Source organism: Hippopotamus amphibius, chromosome 8 (assembly GCF_030028045.1).
Source record: "Hippopotamus amphibius kiboko isolate mHipAmp2 chromosome 8, mHipAmp2.hap2, whole genome shotgun sequence".
In the NCBI taxonomy this organism is placed as follows: domain Eukaryota; kingdom Metazoa; phylum Chordata; class Mammalia; order Artiodactyla; family Hippopotamidae; genus Hippopotamus; species Hippopotamus amphibius.
This window is the reverse complement of record NC_080193.1, coordinates 45,085,800-45,112,131: the sequence shown is the minus strand read 5'-3', so window position 1 is coordinate 45,112,131 and position 26,332 is coordinate 45,085,800. Positions and strand designations below refer to the sequence as shown.

The 26,332-nt window shown below is 41.3% G+C and overlaps 1 protein-coding gene across 5 annotated transcripts in view; it reads left to right on the top strand.

Moving 5' to 3' along the window:
• Positions 1 to 26,332, top strand: part of ARHGEF4 (Rho guanine nucleotide exchange factor 4) — a 253,119-nt gene that overhangs the window by 210,300 nt on the left and 16,487 nt on the right. For all 5 annotated transcript variants that reach the window (XR_009055039.1, XM_057744538.1, XM_057744537.1 and 2 more), the window contains one exon: positions 22,177 to 22,316. Coding sequence is in view for 4 of the 5 variants with exons in the window: in XM_057744538.1 (XP_057600521.1) it covers positions 22,177 to 22,316 (140 nt within the window). In the remaining variant the exon portion in view is untranslated. The remainder of the gene's footprint in view (positions 1 to 22,176; positions 22,317 to 26,332) is intronic.

The following is a 26,332-nucleotide window of genomic DNA, read 5'->3' as shown; positions in this document are numbered from 1 at the left end:
AAATATTTGTTGAACGTGAACCTGAAAGGTTTAGACGATAACATTCCCTAGATAGTAAAACAAAATAGTCCGGGCATTTTATGGAATTCCCTGGCAGTGCAGTGGTTAGGACTCTGTGCTGTCACTTCCCTGAGGGCCTGGGTTCAACCCCTGGTTGGGGAACAAAAATTCCACAAGCTGCGCAGGGTGGCCAAAAAAAGAAAAAGAAAAATACTCCGGGCATTTTAGCACACCTGGTTTTTTCAGCCCTCTTTATCCCAAGCTGAACCCCTTTCCCCTCCCCCAGGTTATTCTAAGTTTCAGCAGCGTGCAAGCCCACGGACAGGACTTGTATGGGAAATATTTTGACAATGGGGAACAGGAAGCCTTGGGCAAATTTATTTCATCTCGTTGAAAGGATATGTTTGTTTGAATAGACAGTGTCAGTGTGGATAGGAGGGATGCTAGCGGACGAGAAACAAAACGCAATTTCTGGAAAGTCTGAATGTTTCCAGCAATATTTCAGGACTTGAGCCCTGAATGTCAGGACCTTAAGCACGTGCCTCTGTATCAGCCGCTCCGACTAGCTGGGTGTGCTGTTAATGTCCACATGGTCCCCAGCGGCTTCCACCCCAACTGATGAGTTTTCAGATGGGTCAGGAGCCCATGGGAGCTGGAGTGGGTGGGGGTGGAGGGAGAACGTGAGGCCAGAGAGGCCACAAGCTTTGGTGCCATGGTGAGGATTCTGACTCTTACTCAGAATTAAATGGCAGCCTTTGCAGATTTTAGGCAGAGGAGTGATGTGATCTGACTGCATTTTACCAAGGGCCACTCTGGCTATTGTGTAGAGGAGGACAAGGGATCAAACAGGGAGACCCCTGGGAGGCTCTTGGATCACTCCATGGAGGAGGGGGCAGTTGATGTGCCCTGCACCAGAGATCAGTGGCAGAGGGATGAGAAGTGTCTGGGTTCTGAATAACAAGGTGAATGCAGAGCTGAGAGATTAGGATGTGAGCTCTGAGAGAAAGAGAAAGTCTAGGAGAACTCCAAGATTTTTTTTTCTTTGGAGTATAGTTGATTTACAATGTCATGTTGGTTTCAAGTGTAGAGCAAAGTCATTCAGTTTTATATATATACATATACAAATATATATATTCATTTTCATATCCTTTTCCATTATAGGTTATTATAAGATATTGAGTACAGTTCCCTGTGCTATATTGTACAGTACATCCTTGTTGTTTATCTATTTTATATATAGTAGTTTATATCTGTTAATCTCAAACTTCTAATTTATCCCTCCCCAACCCCTTTCCCCTTTGGTAACCATAAGCTTGTTTTCTGTCTGTGAGCCTGTTTTGGTTTTGTAAATAAGTTCATTTGTATCATTTTTTAGATTCTGTATATAAGTGATATCGTGTGATATTTGTCTTTCTCTTTCTGACTTATTTCACTTAGTACAATAATCTCCAGGTCCATCCATGTTGCTACAAGTGGCATTATTTTGTTCTTTTTTATGACTGAGTAATATTCCATTGTATATACATGTACCATATTTTCTTTATCCATTCATCTGTCGATGGACACTTAGGTTGCTTCTATGTCTTGGCTATTGTAAATAGTGCTGCTGTGAACATTGGGGTGCATGTATCTTTTCAAATTAGAGTTTTCATCTTTTCCAGATATATGCCTAGGAGTGGGATTGCTGGATCATATGGTAACTCTACTTTTAGTTTTTTAAGGAACCTCCATATTGTTCTCCATAGTGGCTGCACCAATCTACACTCCCAGAAACAGTGTAGGAGGGTTCCCTTTTCTCCACACCATCTCCAGCATTGTTAACTTTTTGACGATAGCCATTCTGACTGGTATGAGGTAATACCTCATTGTAGTTTTGATTTGCATTTCTCTAATTATTAGAGATGTTGAGCATCTTTTCATGTGCCTGTTGGCCATCTGTGTGTCTTCTTTAGAGAAATGTCTGTTTAGTTTTTCTGCCTATTTTTTGATTGGGTCGTTTGGTTCTTTTGTTATTGAGTTATATGAGCTGTTTGTATATTTTGTAAATTAAACCCTTGTCAGTCACATCATTTGCAAATATTTTCTCCCATTCTGTAGGTTGTCTTTTTGTTTTGTTTATGGTTTTCTTTGCTGTGCAGAAGCTTATAAATTTGATTAGGTCCCATTTGTTTATTTTTGCTTTTATTTCTTTTGCCTTGGGAGACTGACCTACAAAAAACTGCTACAATTTATGTCAGAGAATGTTTTGCCTGTGTTCTCTTCTAGGAGTGTTATGCTGTCCTGTCTTATATTTAAGTCTTTAAGGCATTTTGAGTTTATTTTTATGTATGGGAAAGTAAATCCCTTCCAATTTGGATCACTTTTATTTCTTTTTCTTGTCTGACTGCTGTGGCTATGGCTTCCAATACTGTGTTGAATAGAAGTGGTGAGAGTGGGCTTCCTTTTCTTTTTCCAGATTTTAGTGGGAAAGCTTTCAGCTTTTCACTGTTGAGTGTTATGTTGACTCGGGGGTTGTCATAAATAGTTTTATTATGCTGAGATGTGTTCCCTGTATGCCAACTTTGGTGAGAGTTTTTATCATGAATGGATGCTGAATCTTCTCATATGTTTTTTCTGCATCTGTTGGGATGATCATGTGGTTTTTGTCTTTTGTTGATGTGGTGTATCACTTGATTGATTTGCATATGTTGAATCATCTTTGTGACCATGGAATGATCATTGTGTATGATCCTTTTCATGTGTTGTTGGATTTTTGTTTGGTAATATTTTGTTGAAGATTTTTGCATCTATATTCATCAAAGATATTGGCCTATAATTTTCTCTTTTGGTAGTGTCTTTGTCTGGTTTTGGTATCAGGGTAATGGTGGCTTCATAGAATGACTTTGGGAGTGTTCCCTCCTCTTCAATCTTTTGGAAGAGTTTGAGGATCTGTATAAATTCTTCTTTATATGTTTAGTAGGATTCCCCTGTGAAGCCATATGGTCCTGGACTTTTGTTTGCAGGGAGTTGTTTTTTTTTAATTACAGGTTCTATTTCACTTCTAGTGATTGGTCTGTTCAAATCATCTATTTCTTCTTGATTCAGTGTCGGTGGGCTGTATGTTTCTAGAAACTTGTCCATTTCATCTATATTGTCCAATTTGTTGCCATATAATTGTTCATAGTATTCGCTCATGGGGTGTTTTTATTGTTTGTTTTGTTTTTTGGTTTTTTGTTTGTTTGTTTGTTTTTTGTATTTCTGCAGTGTCTGTTGTTATTTCTCCTCTTTCGCTTATTATTTTGTTTATTTGGGTCCTGTCTCTTTTCTTCTTGGTGAACCTGGCCAGAGGTTTGTCAGTTGTGTTTATCCTTTCAAAAACCCAGCTCTTGGTTTTATTGTTTTTTTCTATTGTTTTTTAAATTTCTATTTTATTTATTTCCTCTCTGATCTTTATTATTTCCTTCCTTCTGCTGACTTTAGGTTTTGTTTGTTGTTTTTCTAACTCTTTTAGGTGGTATCGTAGTTTGTTTACTTGAGATTTTTCTTGTTTTTTAAGGCAGACCTGTATCGCTCTGAACTTCCCTCTTAGGACTACTTTTGTTGCATCCTGTAAATTTTGTATGGTTTTGTTTTCATTGTCATTTATCTCAAGGTAATTTTAAATTTCCTCTTTGACTTCATCATTGACCCTTTGATTTTTAATAGCATGTTGTTTAGTCTCCATGTAATTGTTTTTTTTTTTTTTCATTTTTCTTTCTGTGGTTGATTTCTAGTTTCATGCCATTGTGGTGAGAAAAGATGCTTGAAATAATTGCTATCCTCTTAAACTTGTTGAAGCTTGTTTTGTATTCTAGTGTGTCGTCTATCCTAGAGAATGTTCATGTGTGCTTGAAAAGAATGTGTATTCTGGTGGGGGGGTTGTTGTTTTGGTTTTTTGTGGGGGTTTTTTTGAATTTAATGTCCTGAAGATATTAATTGTCTATTCTATTGTGTCATTTTGGGTCTCTGTTTCCTTATTGATTTTCTGTCTGGAAGATCTGTCCATTGATGTCAGTGGGGTGTTAAAGTCTCCTGCTATTATTGTATTCCCCTCAATTTCTCCCTTGTTGGCTACCTATACTTGTGTGTATATGTTAGTCCCAAACTCCTAATTTGTCCCTCCCCCCCTTATCCCTTTGGTAACCATTGGTTTGTTTTCTATGTCTGTGAGTCTGTTTCTGTTTTGTAAATAAGTTCATTTGTATCATTTATATTGGGTGTATGTATGTTAATGAGTGTAATATCCTCTTCATGTATTGTTCCTCTTGTAATTATATAATGTCCTTCTTTATCTTTCTTTATGGCCTTTGTTTTAAAGGCTATTTTGTTTGATATGAGTGTTGCTACTCCCACTTTGTTATCATTTCTATTTGCATGAAATATCTTTTTCCATTCCCTCACTCTCAGTCTATTTGTGTCCTTCACCCTAAAGTGGGTTTCTTGTAGGCAACATATTGTAGGTTCTTATTTTACTATCCGGTTTGCCACTCTATGTCTTTTTATCAGATGGAGCATTTGGTCCATTGATATCTAAGGTATGATTTTATTGCCATTTTATTGCCATTTTAAACCTTTTTTTTCCAGTTGATTTTGCATTTCTTCTTTGTTCCTTTCTTTTTCCTTTTGTGGTTTGATTGTTTCATTTTGTAATATGGTTGAGTTCTCTTCCAAGGTTTTTTTCTGAGCAAATGAAAGAGTGTGGTTGTGGGCTGTTGAGATGTGGATGCCTGTGAGCCAAGCAGGTGTGGGTGGATAGGCAGTTCTGCTTTGGGCACGTTAACTTTGAGATGCCTGTCAGGCCTCCAGGCAGAAGAGCAAGCAGGTGGTTGGAACTGAGCCAGGAGTTGAGGAGAAATCTCCAGACTGGAGAACTCAAGTGAGTTTTCTGCACCAGGACTGAAGCCACCTAGGCCAGGGCACAGCCACCTGGGCAGCGCAGGTGCTGCTCTGTGTCACCTGACCAAGAAGGTTGCCAGCTCCAGAACACATCTTCAGCCACTTAAGGGAAGCTATTACAATGACTGCAGTGCCAAAATGTCCAAGTGGCTGTGGCTGACAACAGATAGCTCACACTGAAAGTTACATAGCCATAGGCTTCAGAGCAAAGAGGGGGAAATGCCTTTCATTGCAAAATCATATATTCATACAGCATGAATCAAGACATATTGCAAGAACATTCTGCAGTTGATTCTGTGGACAGAACAGTAGAAATGAAGTCTACCAATGTCTCATTTACATGTCAAATATGAGAGGCTTATACACATACCACATCTTCAAGAGCCAGGAAAAACTATTCTGACTGAAAAACCATAATCACTGTGAAAGGAATGACCTCAGCAATTACTTGGGACTTATGACAAATACAATATCTTCAAATATTAAATGCTAAAATTGAAGACTTGTTGGCCTCTGAATGAAGGAGCATAAGACACCCACAGCAGCATTTATGGAGAAATGATCATCAACATTAGTATAAAGCACAAATTCCCTCAGGTCTCTCCAGTCCAGCAATGTATTTATTTATATTTGTTATTTAAAAGGTGTGACTATGTATTAGGCAGGATTTTTTTAATAACAGGCTGAAGAAAGGCTGCATGATGTTTGATCTAAGCCGAAGAGAATATCAGATCTTCCAAACAAAAAGGTCAACTAGAAAGAGGGTAGATGTGAAGACCAGGTAACATTTAGAATTCCACTGTGCATGTGAAGATGTAACAACTTTTGAAAAGTTACTTCAACTTGAAACTGGTGTTGGCAGGCTCAACCTCCATGAGGTAAACGTTAAAGCTTCACATGCTTACCTTGTTTAGGGACAACTTCACAATGAAGCAAAGGCAATTTTATTTTTAATTTTATTTTATTGTGGTTAAGAATATTTACCACGAGATATACCCTCTTAACAAAATGTTAAGTGTATATTACATTAGCGTTGACTGTAGGTACAGTGCACACAGATCTCTAGAGCTTATTCATCTTACTTAACTGGAACTTTATGCCCATTTACTAGTAACTCCCATTTGCTCCTCCTCCTAGTCACTGGCAACTACATTCCATTCTTTGATTGTATGGATTGATTTTAGATATCTCTTGTAAGTGGAATTATGCAGTATTTGTCTTCCTGTGACTGGCTTGACTGGCTTATTTCACTTAGCATAATGTGCTCGTCTCATCCGTGTTGCTACATATTGAAAAATTTCATTCTTTTTTAAGACTGAATAGTTTTTCATTGTATGTATACCACATTTTCTTTATTCATTCATCTGCTGCTGGACATTTAAGTTGTTTCCACATCTTGGCTATTGTGAACAGTGCTGCAGTGAACATGGGAGCGCTAATACCTCTTTGAGATCCTGATTTCAATTCTTTTGGATAAATATTCAGAAGTGGGGTTGCTAGATCATATGGTAGTTCTATTTTTAATTTTCTGAGGACTCTTCATTCCTGTTTTCCATAGCGGCTACAGCATTTCACGTTCCCACCAACAGTGTGCAAGAGTTCCAATTTCTCCACATCCTTGCCTCTCATCCTCTTTTGGTTTGTTTGCTTGTTTGTTTGTTTTATAATAGCCATTCTGACAGGTGTGAGGTGATATCTCATTGTGGTTTTGAGTTGCATTTCCCTGATGATTAGAGACTTTGAGCATTTTTTTTTTACTTACATGTTGGCCATTTGTACGTCTTTTTTTTTTTTTGAAAAATACCTAAGACCTTAGCCAGTTTTTTAATTGAGTTATTAGGTTTTTTGGCATTGAGTTGTAGGAGTTCCTTATATATTTTGTAGATTAACCCCTTATCAGATATGTGGTCTGCAAATATTTTCTCCCATTTCATAGGTTACATTTTCACCCTGTTGTTTCTGTTCTGTGCAGAAGCTTTTCAGTTTGATGGAGTCCCACTTGTTTATTTTTGGTTTTGTTGCCTGTTTTTTTGGTGTCATATCCATGAAATCACTGCCAAAACATGTATCATGAAGCTTTCCCCCTATGTTTTCTACTAGGAGTTTTACCGTTTCAGGTCTTACATTTAAGTTGATTTTTGTTGTAAGGTATAAAATAAATATCCAGTTTCACTCTTCTTTTTCATGTGGATATCCAGTTTTCCCAACACCATTTGTTGGCGAGACTATCTTTCTCCCATTGTATATTCTTGGTACCCTTGTCAAAGACCAGTTGACTGTAAATGCGTGGGTTTATTTCTGGGTTCTCTATTTGGTTCCATTGGTCTATATGTCTGTCTTTATGCCAATACTATATTGTTTGAATAACTTCATAACATATTTAAATCAGGATGTCTGTTCTTCTTTCTCAGGACTGATTTGGCTATTTGTGGTCTTTTGCGCCTCCATATGAATTACAGAGTTTTGGTTTTTTTTTTTTTCTGTGAAACAAAATGCCTTATGGATTTTGATAGAGATTGCATTGAATCTGTAGATCACTTCGGGTAGGATGGATATTTCAGTAATATTAAACCTTCCAATCCATGAACACAGGATGTCTTTCCATTTGCATCTTCTTTTATTTCTCTCTTCAGTATTTTGTAGTTTTCAGTAGACAAGTCTTTCACCTTCTTAGTTAAGTTTATTCCTAAGTATTTTATTCTTTTTTGGTGCTATTGTAAGTGAGATTGTTTTCCTAATTTCCATATCAGACAGTGTTTGTGTATAGAAGCACAACTGATTTCTATACATTGATTTCATATCCTGCAGTTTTACCGAATTTGTTTACTACTTCTAACAGTTTTTTTTATGGAATATTTAGAGTTTTCTGTGTATGAGATCATATCGTTTGCAAATAGGCACAATTTTACTTCCTTCCCAATTTGTACATCTTTTTTTTCCTTTATTGCTTTGGTTGGGATTTCCAACCAAATAGAATAGAAGTGGTGAGAGTGGGCATCCTTGTCTTGTTCCTGATCTGAGAGAAAAAGCTTTTTAGATTTTCACCACTGAGTATGATGTTAGTGTCGGATTTCCATACATGGTCTTTATTATGTTGTAGTCCTTTGCTTTTATTACTAGTTTGTTGAGATTTTTAAATCATGAAAAGGGTGTTGAATTTTGTCATACATTTTTTTTTGGCATCTATTGAGATGATCATGTGATCTTCATCCTTTATTCTGTTAATGTGTTGTTTCACATTAGTTGATTGTCACATGTTAAATCATCTTTGCATCCTAGGGATAAATCCTACTTGGTCATGGTATATGATCCTTTTAATGTGTTGTATTTTGTTGAGCATTTTTGCCTCAGTGTTCATCAGGGATATTGGTCTGTTGTTTTCTTGTCAGAAAAAGATGTCTTTGTCTGGTTTTGGTATCAGGATAGTTATGCATTCATAAAGTGAGTTTGGAAGTGTTCCTTCTTCAGTTTTTTGGAAGAGTTTGAGAAGGGTTGGCATTAATTCTTCTTTAAATGTTTGGGCAGAGACACCTTTTAGATACATAAGATTGTTCTGTTGCAATTAACTTAAGCAGTTTACACACTAAAAGTAGGAAATTGTATCATTTTTTAAAAAGCTTTTAAAAGCTTAATTTGCTTAAAATAACTGCTCTGCTAAATCTACCATGAAAAATCATGATGTTTAATTTTTTGCAGTGAAAATTATTGTTAAAGTAATGCATGATATGATTTTATTGCATTGCAGAGTATTGAGGTGAAAATGAAAATTTTCATTAAACTACTACGTGGCATAATTTCATTATATTACAGAGTATTGTACTGATTTACCAAAACTTGTAATTTGGTAAAGGCATTGCCTTCTTTGGATTTGAATTCCAAAAGTCTATGATCTAGAATATTATATTGTAGGCTCATTATGTTAAATTTAAAAATCAAACTCATAACATAAATATTCCACTTCACATTTGTCTAACACAAAATAGCCATGTTTCAAAAATCATGTTCCACTTACTAAAACATGACATGACACATTTTTTAATGTAATTGCTTTTTGAAGTATTGATAATTATAACCAGAAAGCATCTTTTATACATGAAGACCTGTGCTTGACTGATTTCCCTGGAACTTAATTCTTTGTTTACTTTTTTTTCTTTTTTTTTTTCCTCTTTCTATTTTTTGGCTGCACCATGCAGCATGCGGGATCTTAGTTCCCTGACCAGAGATCAAACCCGTGCCCTCTGCAGTGGAAGTGCAGTGTTTTAACTACTGGACCATCAGGAAGGTCCCTAATTCTTTGAATAATAGACAACCATGGCAGCAAACAGCCATGTGCAGCAGGGTGGTTCACAGGAGAGAAGGCCACCAGGGAACAAGCAGCTGTGTGCTCATGGAGGCCAGACAGCTCCCAGGCCCTGGAGAGGGGCAGGCAAGAGTGTGGGCATTTGGGCAAGTTTTAATCCTGCCTCTGCTGCTGGCTGCCTGTCACACCTTAGCATGTGTCTTAACCTCTGTGAGCCCCGTCTTCAATATCTGTGTGATGTGTCTAATAATACCTGTTTCACAGGTAGGCTTGAATCCGACACGTTAGTAGGCATAATTGTAAATTCTCAGTAAAAGTTCGTTTACTCTCAGCAGTAAGAGAACAGGGAGGCTGGGGAGGACGAAAGAGGGTCAAAGTCTTTCCAGTGAGAGAACCCTGAGTAAGCCTTGAGGTGTGGAGGGGATTCGGATTTTGGTGCATAGATGTCGTGAAGTTTTATCTGCTGAATGAAAAAGCACTCGGAAGCTTAAAAAAGCAAGGCTTTGTGCGACCTAAATCCCAAATCTTGAGCTAAGGAGATCACTAAATGTGATATGGGATCCTGGTACAGAAAAGATATTAGGAAAAACTGGGGAAAGTATGGACTTTAGTTAATAATGTATCAGTATTGGTCCATGAATTGTGAGTAATGTACCCTATCAATGTAAGATCTTTATAAGAGAAACTGGGTGTGGGGTGTATGGGAACTCTTTGTACAGTCTGCCCAATTGTTCTGTAAATCTAAAACTGTTCTAAAAAGTAAAATCTAGGGACTTCACTGGCAGTTCAGTGGTTAAGACTCCCTGCTCCCACCACAGGGCACATGGGTTGGATGTGTGGTTGGGGAACTAAGATCCCACATACCTCACAAGCCAAAAAAAAAAAAGTCAAAAAAATAAAAGTAAAAAGTAAAGTCTATCAAAAAAAAAAGCTTTTTTTGTTTAACCTGAAAGCTGGACAGGTTTTTTTCTTTCTTTCCTTCTTTCTTTCTTTTTTCTTTTTCTTTCTTTCTTTCTTTCTTTCTTTCTTTCTTTCTTTCTTTCTTTCTTTCTTTCTTTTTCTTTCTTTTTTCTTTCTTTCTAAGCTCTTTATTGGAGTATAATTGCTTTACACTGTTGTGCCAGTTTTTGCTGTAAAATGAAGTAAATCAGCTGTATTTATACACGTATCCCCATATCCCCTCCCTCCCTTGACTTCTTGCCACCCTCCCTATCCCAACCCCTAAGTCATCACCAATCATTGAGTTGATCTCCCTGTGTTATGCAGCAGCTTCCCACAAGCTATCTGTTTTACATTTGGTAGTGGATATATGTCTGTGCTACTCTTTCACTTTGTCCCAGCTTCCCCTTCCCCTTCTACCCCATGTCCTCAAGTCTGTTCTCTACATCTGCATCTTTATTCTTGCCCTGTCACTGGGTTCATCAGTATCATTTTTTTAGATTCCATATATGTGAGTTAGCATACCATATTTCTTTCTCTTTCTGGCTTACTTCACTCTGTATGACAGACTCTAGGTCCATCCCCCTCACTACAAATGACTCAGTTTCATTCCTTTTAATGGCTGAGTAATATTCCATTGTATATATGTGCCACATCTTTTTATCCATTCATCTGTTGATGGGCATTTAGGTTGCTTCCATGCCCTGACTATTGTAAATAATGCTGCAGTGAACATTATGGTACATGTTTCTTTTTGAATTATGGTTTTCTCAGGGTATATGCCCAATAGTGGGATTGCTGGGTCATATGGTAGTTCTGTATCACTTCACACTAGTCAGAATGGCCATCATCAAAAAATCTAGAAACAATAAATGCTGGAGAGGGTGCGGAGAAAAAGGAACACTCCTGCACTGTTGGTGGGAATGTAAATTGCTACAGCCACTATGGAAAACAGTATGGAGGTTCCTTAAAAAACTAAAAATGGACAGGTTTTAGATAGAGTGGAAGGCAGATGACAAGCCCTGAGCAGAGGCAGCAGAGCTGACAAGGGCATGTGCGGAGAGACCAGTCACGTGGGGAGAACAGCCTGGCATGGGGGCCCTTGGGACCCACTCCCTCTCCATCCTGGGTGGGCGCGGCTGCTCCCAGATGCAGTTCCAAAAGTGACTCTGCGTGTGGTCACAGCTGAGGTGGTGCAGGTGGCAGGTGGGTTAGGAGTGAATGCATGGACGCTGCCTGGGCTGCTTGCTCCCCTAGCAGCAAACACAGACCGCACCACCCCCGTCTGCCTCACCGTCAGCAGCAACCCTTCATTCAGAGAAAAGAGAATTTAAATCGACTCAGTCTGGTGAAAACAGCCCAGAGATCTGGGTGGTTTGAGGAAAGAGACTGTAGCTCTCTGGGCCCCAGCTTCCTCATCTGCAGAACAGGGCACACAGTTTAGCCTTCTTTGTTCTCATCACTGGGATGTGGTGAGAAGCCCGGGAGGCTGAGGCCTGAGCATTTACCAAGGTTACTCAGCCCAGGACTGCCTAGGACAACACTCCTTGCACCAACCGTCCTTCCCAGGAAGGGCTGTCAGATGTCACCCCTGCCCTCCTTTCCCCCGTCTCTGTTCCTGGAACTCTGGGACTCTTCCGTGTCTTTGAACGATACCCCATTTACTTCGGGGCCTGATGCTGTCCCCGTTGCCTGGAACACTCTTCACCCTTCCCCAGCCCCTCACCTCCCCCCAGGTCACCCCCAGCGTGGGGAGGAGGGCGTGGGTGGCCAGGACCTCCCACACTTGGGCAGGGGCTCCTGCGCTCGCCACTTCATCATGCTTTATCCCCTATTCTTGCCGGACTCTGATCTCCAGGAGAGCAGAGGGTGTGTCTGCCTGCTTCACAGTGTGTCCTCAGAACCCCATGTGGGTCTGGTGGCACAAACACAATAGGCACTGAACACTTTTCTTGGGTGAATTCAGAAAGAAACAAACAAGTGCATAGATGTGATGAGTGGAAGCCCCTGGCTGGTGGGTGCTGAGGGAGCAGCGCAGGCTGCCGACACTTCTCCGGACACCCCAACATTCTGGATTCCTGTTTCTACTCTGAGACTGTGTGCCAGGCTCCTTAGAGTTTCCTAAAGGGGACATGTGGCCACACCAAGTACGTCTGCCCTGACTCTGCTGGAGCAAAATTTCCTGGGAGTTAGTAAACCACTTTGTTACGGACTCTTGACTGAGAACAGTGGGTCTGAGGCTTTGAGCTCTGCACCAGGTCACCTGAAGGTCACACAGCCTGCTGGGCCCACCCCGGAGTTTCTGATTCAGCAGGTCTGGGGTCTGTCTCTGACAAGTTTCCAAAGGATGTTGCTAGTCCGGGGACCCACTTTGAGAACCACTTTTCTCCAGGGCTCTAGGGCAGCACGGAGTAGACTCCCCTGGGGCTTTCTCTACTCTTTGGAAGAACCACCGATTTTCCTTTTAAGTGGAGACAGAGGATTGTTTGGGTGCTTTTCATCAGAGGTAAAGGGGCCCTTGCTGACCTTCTGTCTAGAATCCAGAATTCTTAGCCATGTTGCTGTCTAAATATTCTAAATTATTACATTCTCATAATGAATCCAATAGCTGGCTTGTCTTCCTACGTAAACATGAAAAATCCAAAATCAAGACTGATTTCATATTGACCAGGCCATGTTGTGCTTTTCATTTACTCACCTTCCATGGGCCTTGCTTTTAAGAGAGGAGTCTGAGCACATCTCAGAGGACAGATAACTGACTCTGCCCCCTGGCCATTTGCAGATCAGCACAGGGCCTGGGTGTCCTGACTGAAGTCCTGGGGTGGTCCTCCCACTGCCACCTCCACTCACACTTCTGTGAACAGCCTCCTATTTCCTTCATTTACTCAAACACCTCCTCTGTCCCAGACCCTGTGCTGGAAGCTGGATGTTAGATGATTTCCTTTTCTCCCAGGCTACAGATTTGCTAGGTGAGCAATCATTTTGTGAGCTGCTGAGCCCCAGCTGGGACTGGCTAAGAAAGAGCCAAGAAAAGTAGTAACACTTAGAAGGAATCTGTTTTATCCCCTCAAAGAGATGATTGATCTTTCTGTATGTATGTATGTATGTATGTATTTTTAATTTATTTTTTGGCTGCACTGGGTCTTCGTTGCTGCGAGCGGGCTTTCTCTAGTTGAGGCGCTCGTGGGCTACTCTTTGTTGAGGTGCGCAGGCTTCTCGTTGCCGTGGCTTCTCTTGTGGTGGAGCATGGGCTCTAGGCGTGTGGGCTTCAGTAGTAGCAGCACATGGACTCAGTGGTCATGGCTCATGGGCCCTAGAGAGCAGATTCAGTAGTTGCGGCACACAGGCTTATTTGTTCCGTGGCATGTGGGATCTTCCTGGACCAGGGATCAAACCTGTATCCTCTTCATTGGCAGGCAGATGCTTAACCACTGCACCACCAGGGAAGTCCCGAGATGACTGATTTTTAAATTCTCCTAGAAGAAGGTGTGGCAGAGAGAAAGACTGTATCTTTTAAGATATATACTATAGTATTTATAGGTTAAATTATAGGATGTCTGGGATTTGCTTTAAAATAATGCAGCACTGAAAGAAATCAAAGATCTAAGTATGGAGAGATATTCCACAGATTGGAGGACTCAACAGAGTGAAGATGTCAGTTATCTCCAAATTGATACACAGGTTTGATACAATTTCTATCAAAATCCCAGTAAGTTTCTTTTGTAACTATAGACAAGATTATTCTAATATTTATATAGAAAGGCAAAGGAACAAGAATAGCTAAAATAGTTCTGAAAACTAGAAATAAGGTAAGAGGAACCATTCTACCAAATTTCGAGAATTACTATACAACTATAGAAAACAGTTGTGATATTGGATATTGGAGTGTGATATTGGAGAAGAACAAATAAGTAAATTAATGGATCAGAGTAGAGAATCCAGAAATAGTGCCAAACAAGTATTAATATAACCGACCAATTTTTAAAACAGCTTTATTGGGACTTTCCTGGTGGTGCAGTGTTTATCCACCTGCCAGTGTAGGGGACACGAGTTTGATCCCTGATCTGGGAAGATCCCACATGTCATGGGGCAACTAAGCCCGTGCACATCTACTGTGCCTGCGTGCTGCAGCTACTAAAGCCCTCGCACCCAGAGCCCGATCTTCGCAATGAGAAGCCACTGCAATGAGAAACCCACACACCGCAATGAAGAGTAGCCCCCACTTGCCACAACTTGAGAAAACCCGTGTGTAGCAATGAAGACCTAACACAGCCAAGAAAATTTTTTAAATGAATGAATTTTAAAAAAAACAGCTCTGTTGAGATATAAACCACATACCGTACAATTCATCCATGTAAAGTATAAAATTCAGTGGGGGTCTTTTGGTATAAGTTATTAATTTTTAAAATTGTGATAAAATATATATTTTAAAATTTGCCACTTTGTAATTCAGTGGTATTATTTTCACAATGTGTGCAACCATTACCATTATATATTGCCAGATTTTTTCATCACTCCAAATGGTAACTCTGTAACCATTAAGCAATAACTCCCTGTTCCCCTCTCCTGGCAGCCCCTGGTATCCACTAATCTATTTTCTGTCACTAAGAATTTGCCTACTCTAGGTACCTTATATAAATGGAGTCCTACAATATGTGTCCTTTTGTGTCTGACTAATTTCACTTAGCATAGTATTTTCAAGATTCATCCATGTTGTAGTGTGTGTGTATCAGGACATCATTCCTTTTTATGACTGAATAATATTCCATTGCATGTAAATACCACATTTTGTTTATCCATTTATCTGTTGTTGGACATTTGGGTTGTTTCCACCTTTTGGCTATTATGAATAATGCTGCCATGAACATTGGTGTACTAGTATCTGTTTGAGTCCCTAATTTCAATTCTTTTGGGTACATACATAGAAGTGGAATTGCTAGATCATATGGTAATTCTATGTTTTGCTTTTTGAGGACCTGCCAAACTCTTTTCCACAGCAGCTGCCCTGTATATCTTTTTTGAAGAAATGTCTACCTAAGACATTTGCCCATTTTTTTTAATCAGTTTGTTGTTGTCGCTGTTGTTGTTCTTGAATTGTAGTTCTTTTATATTTCTGGATATTAATCCCTTATCAGATATATGACTTGCAAATATTTTCTCCCATTCAGTGGGCTGCCTTTTCACTCTCTTGAAAGTATCCTATGATGCATAAAGCTTTAAAATTTTGATGTAGTCTAGTTTATTTATTTTTTTCTTTTATTGTCTGTCCTTTTGGTGTCAGGTACGAGAAATAATCTCCACATCCAGTGTCATAAAACCTTTCCCCTGTTTTCTTCAAAGAGTCTTACAGTTTTAGCTCTTATGTTTAGGTCTTTGATCCATTTTGAGTTAATTTTTGTATACAGTGTTAGGTAAGGAGCTAATAACTTCATTACTTTGCATGTGGGTATCAAGTTTCCCAACACTATTTATTGAAAAGGCCATTTTTCCCCCCCCCAACGGTCTTGGCACCCTTGTCAAAAATCAATTGACCATTTATGTGAGGGTTTATTTCTGGGGTCTCTATTTTATTCTATTAAACCAATAGAATATATGTCTGTCCTTGTGCCATTACCACACTGTTTTGATTACTGTGGCTTTGTAGCAAGTTTTGAAATCACGTAATGTGAGCCCTCCAGTTTAGTTTTTTCAAGATAATGTTGGCTATTCAGGGTCCCTTGAGATTCTATATGAATTTTAGAATGAGTTTTTCTCTTTCCTATGAGAATGCCATTGGGATTTTGTTAGGGATTGTATTGAATCTGTAGATTGCTTTGAGTAGCACTGTCATCTTAATAATGTTAAATCTATCAACCCATGAACATGGGATGTCTTTCCATTTATTTAGGTTTTCTTTTTATATCTTTCAGCAATGTTGTAATTTTCAGTGTACAAATCTTTTTCCTCCTTTGTTAAAGTTATTCCTAAGTATTATTTTCAATGCTACTGTAATGGAACTAATTTTTTTCTTTTCAAATTGCTCATGGCAAGCATATAGAAATAAAACTGATTTTTTGTGTTCATTTATATCCTGCAGGTTTGCCGAATTTATTTATTAGCTCTAACAATCTATTGTGGATCTTTAGAGCTTTCTACATATAAGATTGTGTTGTGTATGAACAGAAATAATTTTACTTTTTCCTTTCCAATTTGGATGACTTTTATTTCTTTTCTTGCCTGATTGGCCAGAACTTGCAACACTGTGTTGCATCCTTGACTTTTTCCTGATCTTAAGGAAAAAGCTTTCAGTTTCTTACCATTAAGTTTGATGTTAGCTGTGGGCTTTTCACATATGGCCTTTATCATGTTAGGGACATTCTTTTATATTCCTAGTTTGAGTGTTTTTTTCATAAAATATTGTTGAATTTTGTCAGTGCTCTCTCTGCATCAACTGAGATGATCATGTAGGATTTTTTTTCCTTCATTCTGTTACTGTTGTATATTACATTGAATGGTTTTCATATGTTGAACCATTCTTGTGTTCCAGAAATAAATCCCAGTTAGTCAAGATATATAATCGTTTCAATATGCTGTTGAATTCAGTTTACTAGTAGTTTACTGGTATACTAATTCTTTGTTGAGAATTTTTGCATCTATCTTTATAAGGGATATTTGTCTTCAGTTTTCTTTTCTCATAATGTTTTGTCTGGCTTTAATGATAGGAAGTATTCCCTCCCCTTCAGTTTTTTGGAAGAGTTTGAGAAAGATTAATGTTAATTGTTATTTAAATGTTTGGTAGAATTCACTAGTAAAGCCATCAAATCTTGGGCTTTTCTCTCTTGAGAAGTTTGTGATTTCCTTGCTAATTATAGGTCTATTCAGATTTTCTGTTTCTTCTTGAGTCAGTTTTAGTACATGTGTTTTTTCTAAGAATTTACTTATATAATCTAGTTTGTCTAATTTGTTGGTGTACAACAGTTCAGTTGGCAGTATTATCTTGTAATTCTTTTTCTTTATGTAAATTGATAGTAATGTCCTCACTTGGCTAACTGATTTTTGAGAAAAGTACAGAAGCAATTCAGTAGAGGAAAGATAGTTTTTTCAGAAATAGTGCTGGAACAATTGGACATCCACAGGCAATAAAAATGAACCTTGACCTAAATCTCACATTTTCTGCAAAAAAACTCAAATTGAATCATAGATTTAAGTGTAAAAAGTAGAACTATAAAGGTTTTAGAAGAAAACGCAAGTGAAAATCTTTTGGAACTAAGATTTGGTGAAGAGTTGTTAGATATGACTCCAAAAGCATCACCCATAAAAGGAAAAATTGATGAACTGAACTTCATAAAATCTTAAAACGTTTGCTCTGTGAAAATCTTTGTTAAGAGTATGAAAAGATAAGCAACAGACTGAGAGACAGTACATGCAAACCACATATCTGATAAAGGACTCATATCTAGAATACATACAGAGCTTTCAAATCTCAACATTAAAACAATAAACAACACAAATAGAAGATAGGCAAAAAACATGAAGAAATACCTCACCAAAGATATATGAATGGCAAATAAACACGTGAAAAAATGTTCAATTCAAGACCACCTGCCTTTTGGAAAATGCAAATTAAGACCAAGATGAAATATTATTATACACCCATCAGAATGTCTGAAGTATAAGATAGTGACAATACTGAATGCTGGTAAGGATGCTGAGAAACTGGATCTTTCATACATTGTGGTGGGAATGTAAAATGGTACAACTACTCCAGAAAACAGTTTGGCAATTTCTTAAAAAACTAAACATTCAACTGTCATATAACTCAGCAATTGCACTCCTGGGCAATCACATTTATCCCAGAAAAATGAAAACTTACGTCCACCCAAAAATCGGTATACAAGAGTTCCTAGTAGCTTTATTTGTAGCAGCCTAAAATTGAAAACCACCTGGATGTCGTCCAGTGGGTGAATATTTAAACAAACGTGTACTTCTATTGCATGGAATACTAATAAGCAATAAAAAGGAATGAAGTAAAAATACAAGTAACCACTTGGATGGATGTCAAGGGCATTTGCCTGAGTGAAAAAAGTTAACCTCAGAAGCTTACATACTGGTTGCTGTGGTGGTTACATAAATCTACACAGGTGATAAAATGACACAGAACCAAGGGCAGTTTCCTGGAGTCATGAAATGTGATCATTGGGGGAAACTGGGTGAAGGGGACACAGGACCGCTCAGCACTAGAGTCGCAGCACCCTGTACTCTACAGTTATTTCCAAATAAAAAGATCTTTTAGTGCCATAGAGGAGAAGGCATGACAGACAACCTTCAATGGACTATAGTCTGTTTTAGATATGTGTTATAGTTTAAAAAAGAGTCCTGGACTTCCCTGGTGGTGCAGTGGTTGAGAATCCGCCTGCCAATGCAGAATCCACCCGCCAATGCAAGGGACACCGGTTTGAACCTTGGTATGGGAAGATCCCGCATGCCATGGAGCAGTTAAGCCCGCAAGCCACAACTACTGAGCTTGTGTGCCACAACTACTGAAGCCCAAGCGCCTAAAGCCCATGCTACATAACGAAGAGTAGCCCCCGCTCACCGCAACTAGAGAAAAACCCTCTCGCATCAACAAAGACCAATGCAGCCAAAATAAATAAATAAATTTTTTTAATTAAGAAAATAAAAAAATGAGTCCTCATCTTATTTAGAAACATATACTACAGTATTTACAGATGAAATTATGTCATGTCTTGGATCTAGTGGGGAAGGGATATAGATGATGAAACAAAAGTGCTCACGTGTTGAGAACCGTTGAAGCTGGGCACTGGGTGTACAAGGTTCATTACACTATTATCGCTCCTTTTGTACACATTTGACAATTTCCATGATAAAAGTTTCCACAATAAAACAGTTTAGAAATATAAAGGAAGTAAAAAGTATGAGGGTTCCTTGGGACTCCTGACTGTGTGTGTCAGGAGAAAGCTCCTGCTCCCAAGCTGGGCTCAGACCACTTAGCTCCAAGGCCCAGACATAGGGTTTCTCAGGCCAGTTCAGGGGACCCCATCATTAACATGACAGAAGACACCTTTGCCACTCTCATCACAGGAAATTCCAAGGGTTGTAGGAGTTCTGTGCCAGGAACGTGTTGAACATCAAGTGTATATTTCTTCTTATAAATCACAGTATTACAGATTCCAACCACACACTCTTACACAAAAATCATTTCCAAGTGCATTAAAAACTTAAACGTCAAAAGTATAAAACAAGAAAGGAGAATATCTTTATAACCTTGAGGTAGAAAAGAGTTTCCTAAGCACAAAAAATATAAACCATACATGACAAAATTGATAAATTTGTCTATATTAAAATTAAGAACTTCTTGGGAATTCCTTGGCGGTCCAGTGGTTAGGACTCCAAGCTTTCAGTGCCAGAGGCCCAGGTTCAATATCTGGTCAGGGAACTAAGATCTCACAAGCCTCCCACAAGCCACACAGCATGGCCAAAAAATAAGTAAATAAGTAAAATAAAATTAAGAACTTCTGTTCAATCAAAAGCACCTTAAAGAGACAAGACACACCACAAACAGGGAGATAATACTTGTGGCACAGATTTAGTATCAGAATGGAGGTGGGAAAGTGTATGTATATAAAACTATACATACATAGAAATATATTTTTACATTAATGATTATATTAAAGATAACTCAATAGACAGACACTTCACATTAAAGGAAACACAGATAATCCATGAACATAGAAGATAAGATGTTCAACTCACTAGTAAGCAGAGAATTTTAAATTAAGACTACACTAAGATCCCATTTCATACCCATCGGCCTGTCAAAAATAAACATGTCTGGGACTTCTCTGGTGGTCCAGTGGTAAAGAATCTGCCTTCCAATGCAGGGGATGTGGGTTCGATCCCTGGTCAGGGAACTAAGATCCCACAGGCCATGGAGCAACTAAGCCCGAGTGCCACAACTACAGAGCTCGCACATCTCAAGCAGAAAGCTTGCATGCAGCGAACTACAGAGCCCAAGCACTCTGGAACCTGGGTGCCACAACTACAGAAGAGTAAACATGCACACCACAGCTAGAGAGAAGCCCGCATGCTGCAATGAAGAGCCCATGTGCAGCCAATAAATAAATAAATAAAATATTATTTTTAAAAATAAATAAAATGTCTGACAATGCCCATCCCAAGAGTTGGGGGGATGTAGAGTTGGGAACATTCATACGCACTGTGTGAAGTCTAAGTTGCTGGGATAGCTTAGGGGACAGTTTGGCATACCCAGAAACCAGGGATGCCATACCTAGGTGTCTATACCCAGGAGTGTGAATTCACACCACGGGTAATGATTTCATCCGAGGGGCCATGGAACTTTAAAATATACAGTGTATTTGTGGTATTAATATTTCATTGGGATCAATAGGAAAGCAATGTATAAAAGGCTCTTTGGGTAGGGGCAGTAATGAAAAAAGAGGCTGGGAAGCACTGTCTGGGAGAAAGTCTGGGACCCGTGCCCAGGCGGCACGTGGGTGTGTCTGCAGCACCATCGTTTATACCAGCAACAGCCTGGGAAACACCCGATGTTCTGCAGCCGTGCAGTGCACCTGCAAAACTGCAAATACTCACCAAATGCGAGACTGTGCATCAGGGAAACTGAATCATCACAGCTACACAAAGCCAATAAGAGAAGAAAAGCTACTGGATGGTTTCATTTATATGAGGTCAAACTGTGCAAAACTCAACAGAAATAAAAGCTAAAACAAAGACAAGCCTGGGTATAATTTATAAAGAAGCTTGAAATATTGGATATCTCTAATGGAGAAAGAGGGGAATGGGATTGGAGTAGGGTATACAGGAAGTTGAATTCTAAGCTGGTATTTTCTCTTTTTTTAAGAACTTTTATTGAGATATAATTGACATATAATGAACTGCATATATTTAAAGTGTGTAATTTGATATTTGCTTTCTTATTAGTGATGTATATATGGCAATCCCAATCTCCCAGTTCATCCCACCCATCTCCACCCCCTGCTTTCCCGCCTTGGTGTCCATATGTTTGTTCTCTACATGTGTGTCTTTATTTCTGTCTTGCAAACCGGTTGATCTATACCATTTTTTTATATTCTGCATATATGCATTAATATATATTTGTTTTTCTGACTTCATTCTGTATGACAGTCTCTAGGTCCATCCATGTCTCTACAAATATCCCAGTTTTGTTCCTTTTTATGGCTGAGTAATATTCCATTGTATATATGTACCACATCTTCTTTATCCATTCATCTGTTGATGGACATTTAGGTTGCTTCCATGTCCTGACTATTGTAAATAGTGCTGCAGTGAACACTGAATGCGTGTGTCTTTGAATTATGGTTTTCTCTGGGTATATGCCCAGTAGTGGGATTGCTGGGTCATATGGTAATTCTATTTTTAGTTTTTCAGGGAACCTCCATACTGTTTTCCATAGTGGCTGTGTCAATTTACATTCCCACCAACAGTGCAAGAGGGTTCCCTTTTCTCCACACCCTCTCCATAAGCTTCTGGTATTTTCTCAAACAGGATGATAAGTACCACAGGTGTTCATTTTATTAATTTTCAAACAATATTTGCATGTATATACTGTATATGTCCTTGGAGATATATATCTAATAATAATAAATTGTTAGCATTTTTAAGGGCCTTATACCATGTATAAGGTTTGGTAACCTGTATGTATAACAGACACATTGGTAAGTGGTCTTGAATTGAGTTCAATGGGAGGGGGCTCTAGTGTCATGCTGAGGCACATAGCTGTGTGTCCTTGTTTACAGAGCTGGTGGGGACTGAATGGTAAGTAATCTACGGTGATGGTGTGAAAGTCGATCAGTGCACTTTTTCAACCAGACTAACATTTTTGCAGCAAGAATGGTTTGAGAACCTGGTTCCCAGACCCTCTCCCTCCTCTCAAGGAAGGAGCATTTATCCTGGAGAGGCTTGCCCCCTTTTCCGCGTGTCCCCTCCCTCAGGTCCTCTTTAGCAGCTGCTCTCTCTCCTTCCAGCCCTCCCTGATGGAGCTCTGGACACAGCCCTCCGTGTGGACGAGGCAGGCAGTGAGGAGGACCTCTACGAGGACGTGCACAGCTCCAGCCACCACTACAGCCACCCTGGAGGGGGCGGTGAGCAGCTGGCCATCAACGAGGTAGGGTCAGGACTACGTGGGAGAAGGGATGGGGCTGGGACACACGGTCTGGCCGTCGGGCACTTCAGCACACTCGTGCAGGCCTGGGTGTCCACAGTCTGTGTTCCGAGCAGATGACAGTGGCACCGGCATGCACACAGCCCAGTTTCAGCCTGTGGCTCTCACTTTAGAATGTGGTGTCCATGAGCAGAGCTTGTCAAATCCTGGACCCTCCCCTCTGCCCTCATGGGGCCTACAGGGAACCCAGAATAGCAGGTGTGGTACCCAGGACCTGTGACGTAACCCCTGTGACGCCATCCTGGATGGAAGAAGCCCTGCTTGGTAGGAGGGCGGCCAGGGCTTAGCCCCTGACCCTCCAGCCAGTTGCCTGGGCAGAACCTGGGCAAGGCAAGTAAAAGGTGATTTCTCCCTATTGACTCCAAGAGCTCAAAGAGTATTGCTGTTGCTATGACAACTGTGTAGTATATGTTACCACTTTTTACTGTTCCTACCTAAGCAGAATAAAGTAGTAAGAAACTTTATCTAGGGAAAACTGGTTCCCATACCAAGTTCTCCTTTTGCATTCTCCAAGGAAGGAGAAATTTTGACACCTGGACGCTCCTCTGTTTTTCTCACTCATACTTCTATTTTCTCCTCTTCTTCTTTTTCACTTAATTTGGGGAAGGCTTTTGAACATAATGTGGTAGGTAATTGACACAAGCACACATCCGTAACAGCACCACATTCTCCTCTTGGCCATGACATAAGTTTATTTCTGCTTCATTAAAAAGAGAATCAGACCACCCAGGATCTTGCAGAAGATTTTTCCCTCACAAGATCAATGTACAAACAGTTAGCTTCTAACATTTCTGGAGCCCTTAGGGAGTGTGTGTCCTCATTACCTACACAACAGTCACCAGTGCACCAACACTTCTTACAGGCCCGGTTCTGAATGATGATTTCAAATAGCCATTAAACAATGATTTCGTCAAAATCCGTGACGAATAAGAAATAAACATCCAGATATGTTGGTTTCTTTAAGTGCTTCTCATATTTTGGATGGAAGGGGCTCCAAGATGATGTCGTCTTAGCAGAATTCACAGAGAATGGTTTGCTTTTCCTTGAAGCCTCAGCTGCCCTCCTCAGTCTTGGGGCACAGCCCTGGTGGGAGGCCGCGTGGGGCAAGGGAAGAGCCTCCCACACCTGGATGGGAGCTCCTCCCTGCCAGGGGCCAGGTGTGGAGGTCCAGCAGGGGCGCTGGTTTATTGAACTGTAAAATAGGATGACCAGGCAGTTACAAGGAGGACTGACTGAAAGAACAAATGTAAGTAACGTGGCACGCAGTGGGTTCTCAATAAATCTCCAGTGACGAGGATGGTAATGAAGAGGGAATAGTAACATAAAGCTTTCTGGGACACTGAAGAGGTGTGGGGTTATCTGATTGGCCATCAGTGCTGCGTTCTTAGCGCTGTCGTGTCTGCTGTTTATAGCTGTGCGTCTCCTACCTGGTGGTATAATCTGGTCCATCACATCCTGCAGCTGGTGGAGAGGTGCCTTTCGGCCCTGGACAAATTGTCCATCCTAAGATGCTTTGGGTGAGGAAAGCCAAGAGCCAGGAGTGCTCTAGAAGAATAAATAGGCTCTGGCAGAGGGCACATTTATGAGGGAAATGAAGGCAATTTAGACCATGAATTGTGTAGGACCTATTTTGGCTGCTTAGAGAATTTGTTTCCTGTTTGGTTCAAAGGTCCTGCCTGGTATTTGAGGTTACTGAGTGCACAGGGTGGTGATGTTGTACTTATGTTTAGAGCCCTCAATGCTTCCAAGGGCCTTCCGTGGACCCTGGGCCAGCCCCGGGTCGGGGAGTGGGGATGGGGACAGAACAAGGCACGCCACGGGGGAGGACGGCTGGGCCGGGCGGCAGAGCCCCTCCAGTGATGCAAAGCTGACATGAGCAGGGCCTGGGCTGCTGGCTTGGTCGATGCCCAGCAGGCTGCTCTCCCCACAAGACCCACCAGCACTTCCAGATCCTGATGTAGAAAGCCCTGAAGCGGGCAGCAGCACAGCACGAAGAGCAGGGTCTGGGTCTGACCCCCGTCCTGCTGCTGGCTAGTGGAGGACCTGCTGCAGGTCATTCCCGTCTCGGGCCTCTGTGTCCTCGATGTGGGGTGGATGTGACACCTGGGCGCCACTGACATGTAGGAGAGTCACTGTGCCCGGTGTACTGGGTACCCAGGAAAGGCAGTATTCCTTACGATTCGTTGGCAGCACTGAATAGATTCACCTTATCAGGAACTCCAACAAGACATAAGAGGTGACTCTCCAGTGACAGGCTGGTTCCCCCAAACTTGTGAGAGCAGGCCATTCTGCTCTGTGTCCTCAGCCTCCTGGCACACGTGGCTTTCGCATGTGTGGCAAGAAGGCTTGCTGGGGGTCAGCGTGGGTTTCAGGCTTGGAGATAATAAAAGCAACGGGTGTCAGAGAAAAGTCCACACTAAATAACATCTGGCTTGCTCTAAAGTCACACATTCACCTGTGTTTTCTAAGAATATATGGGTGTCATGGTCTAAGTTGGGACACTTTCTTGTTCCTGATGACCTGGTGACCTAAGAAGGAGTGATTGCTCCTCAATTTCCTAGGCAGGAGGGAACCAAAACCACCTGGCCTGAAGAGCAGGCGATGCAGCGGGGCAGTGAAGCTGTTTTGTGTTCTGGGTACATGAGAAGCCCATGTGTGTGACCACGTGAGGGTCTGGGTGTAAGGGGTGTGTGTGTGTGTCCGTGTCTGTGTCTGTGTGTTGCATGCATGTGACGCACATGTACTGAATGTTTAGTATGTCTTGGGCAGCATCCCAGGCCTGGAACAGAGCTGTGCAGAGGACATAGTCCTGCCTTCAGGGAGCTGACCGCCAGGATAGGGGCGGGCAATGCGTGTCTGTGTGGGCACCTGGCCTTTGCTGCACGTGCCCTAATGGAAGGAGAAGGGGGTGTGTTGTCTTGTTCATCCCATATTCCCTGTGCCTAAGTTGTGCCTTGCACCTTGTGACTGTTCAGTTCCTGCAGGAATGTCAGGGCCCAGAAATGTTCCCTCTCCTTTCAGCGTTGACCTCCAGATGCCCATGACCTGGGCCCAGGCTTGGGCCTGTCTGCCCAGTTCCTCACCCTCCTCCCACCCTCTCTCTGCCTCCCACAGCTCCAGCCATGCCCTGCTGAGCTGCAATCATCCCTGAGATCAGGCCTGGAGATGTTCTTAGCCCAGGTATTTTTTCTGAAGAGCTGAGGGCTGAAAGTAGGCAGTGTGTTTGGAAGACATTGTTCTCTTTTCATTTTTACTGGTCCCCCTTGAGTTGTGATATGGGACCAGAGGAGAGTAGGGCACAGCTCCCAGCCAGGAGGCCTGGGGTCTCCTGGTGCCCACCCACTAACCTGCAGATGGCAGTCTCCTCTCCGGGCCATGCCAACCTGCACTGGAGGACGGCACGCATGTGGGGCTGGGCTTCCCCTCAGCTCTGCCCATTCCTGCACAGAGCTGAGGGCCTTCGAGTGTCTGCCTCCCCTCCAAGCACCTGTGTGTAGATCTGCTCTGATGGCCCTGCTCCAGGAGGGCAAGGGGGGCTGGGGGTGGCTCCTGGATCATCCTGCTGAGAGAAGATGACACCCAGACTACAGGGCAGACAGACATAAAGCTTGTCCTCCAACCTGGGGCTTAAAGCGTAAAAGGAGCTTTGCCGATAAGTAGGACAGCACAGCAGGTGGGGCGAAGGACTGGCGGCCCCCCAGGCCACAGGGTCACCAAGGGTAGAAGACCGTCTGGCCGTCCTCCTGCTCCCAGCGCTTCTTGGTGGAGCGTTTAGAGAACACCGCAGGACGCGAGGCCAGCTTGTGACCACCCCTCCGTGGAGTCAGTCTGACCCTCTCTCCAGGAGCTTCTGCCTACCCCAGTGCCTGTGACCCTGGATATCTGTCCCCACACCTGAGCTGACTCTTGCACCCCCTCCCCAGCCCCAGAGAGGAGCCCAGTACTGGTCAGTGCTCCAG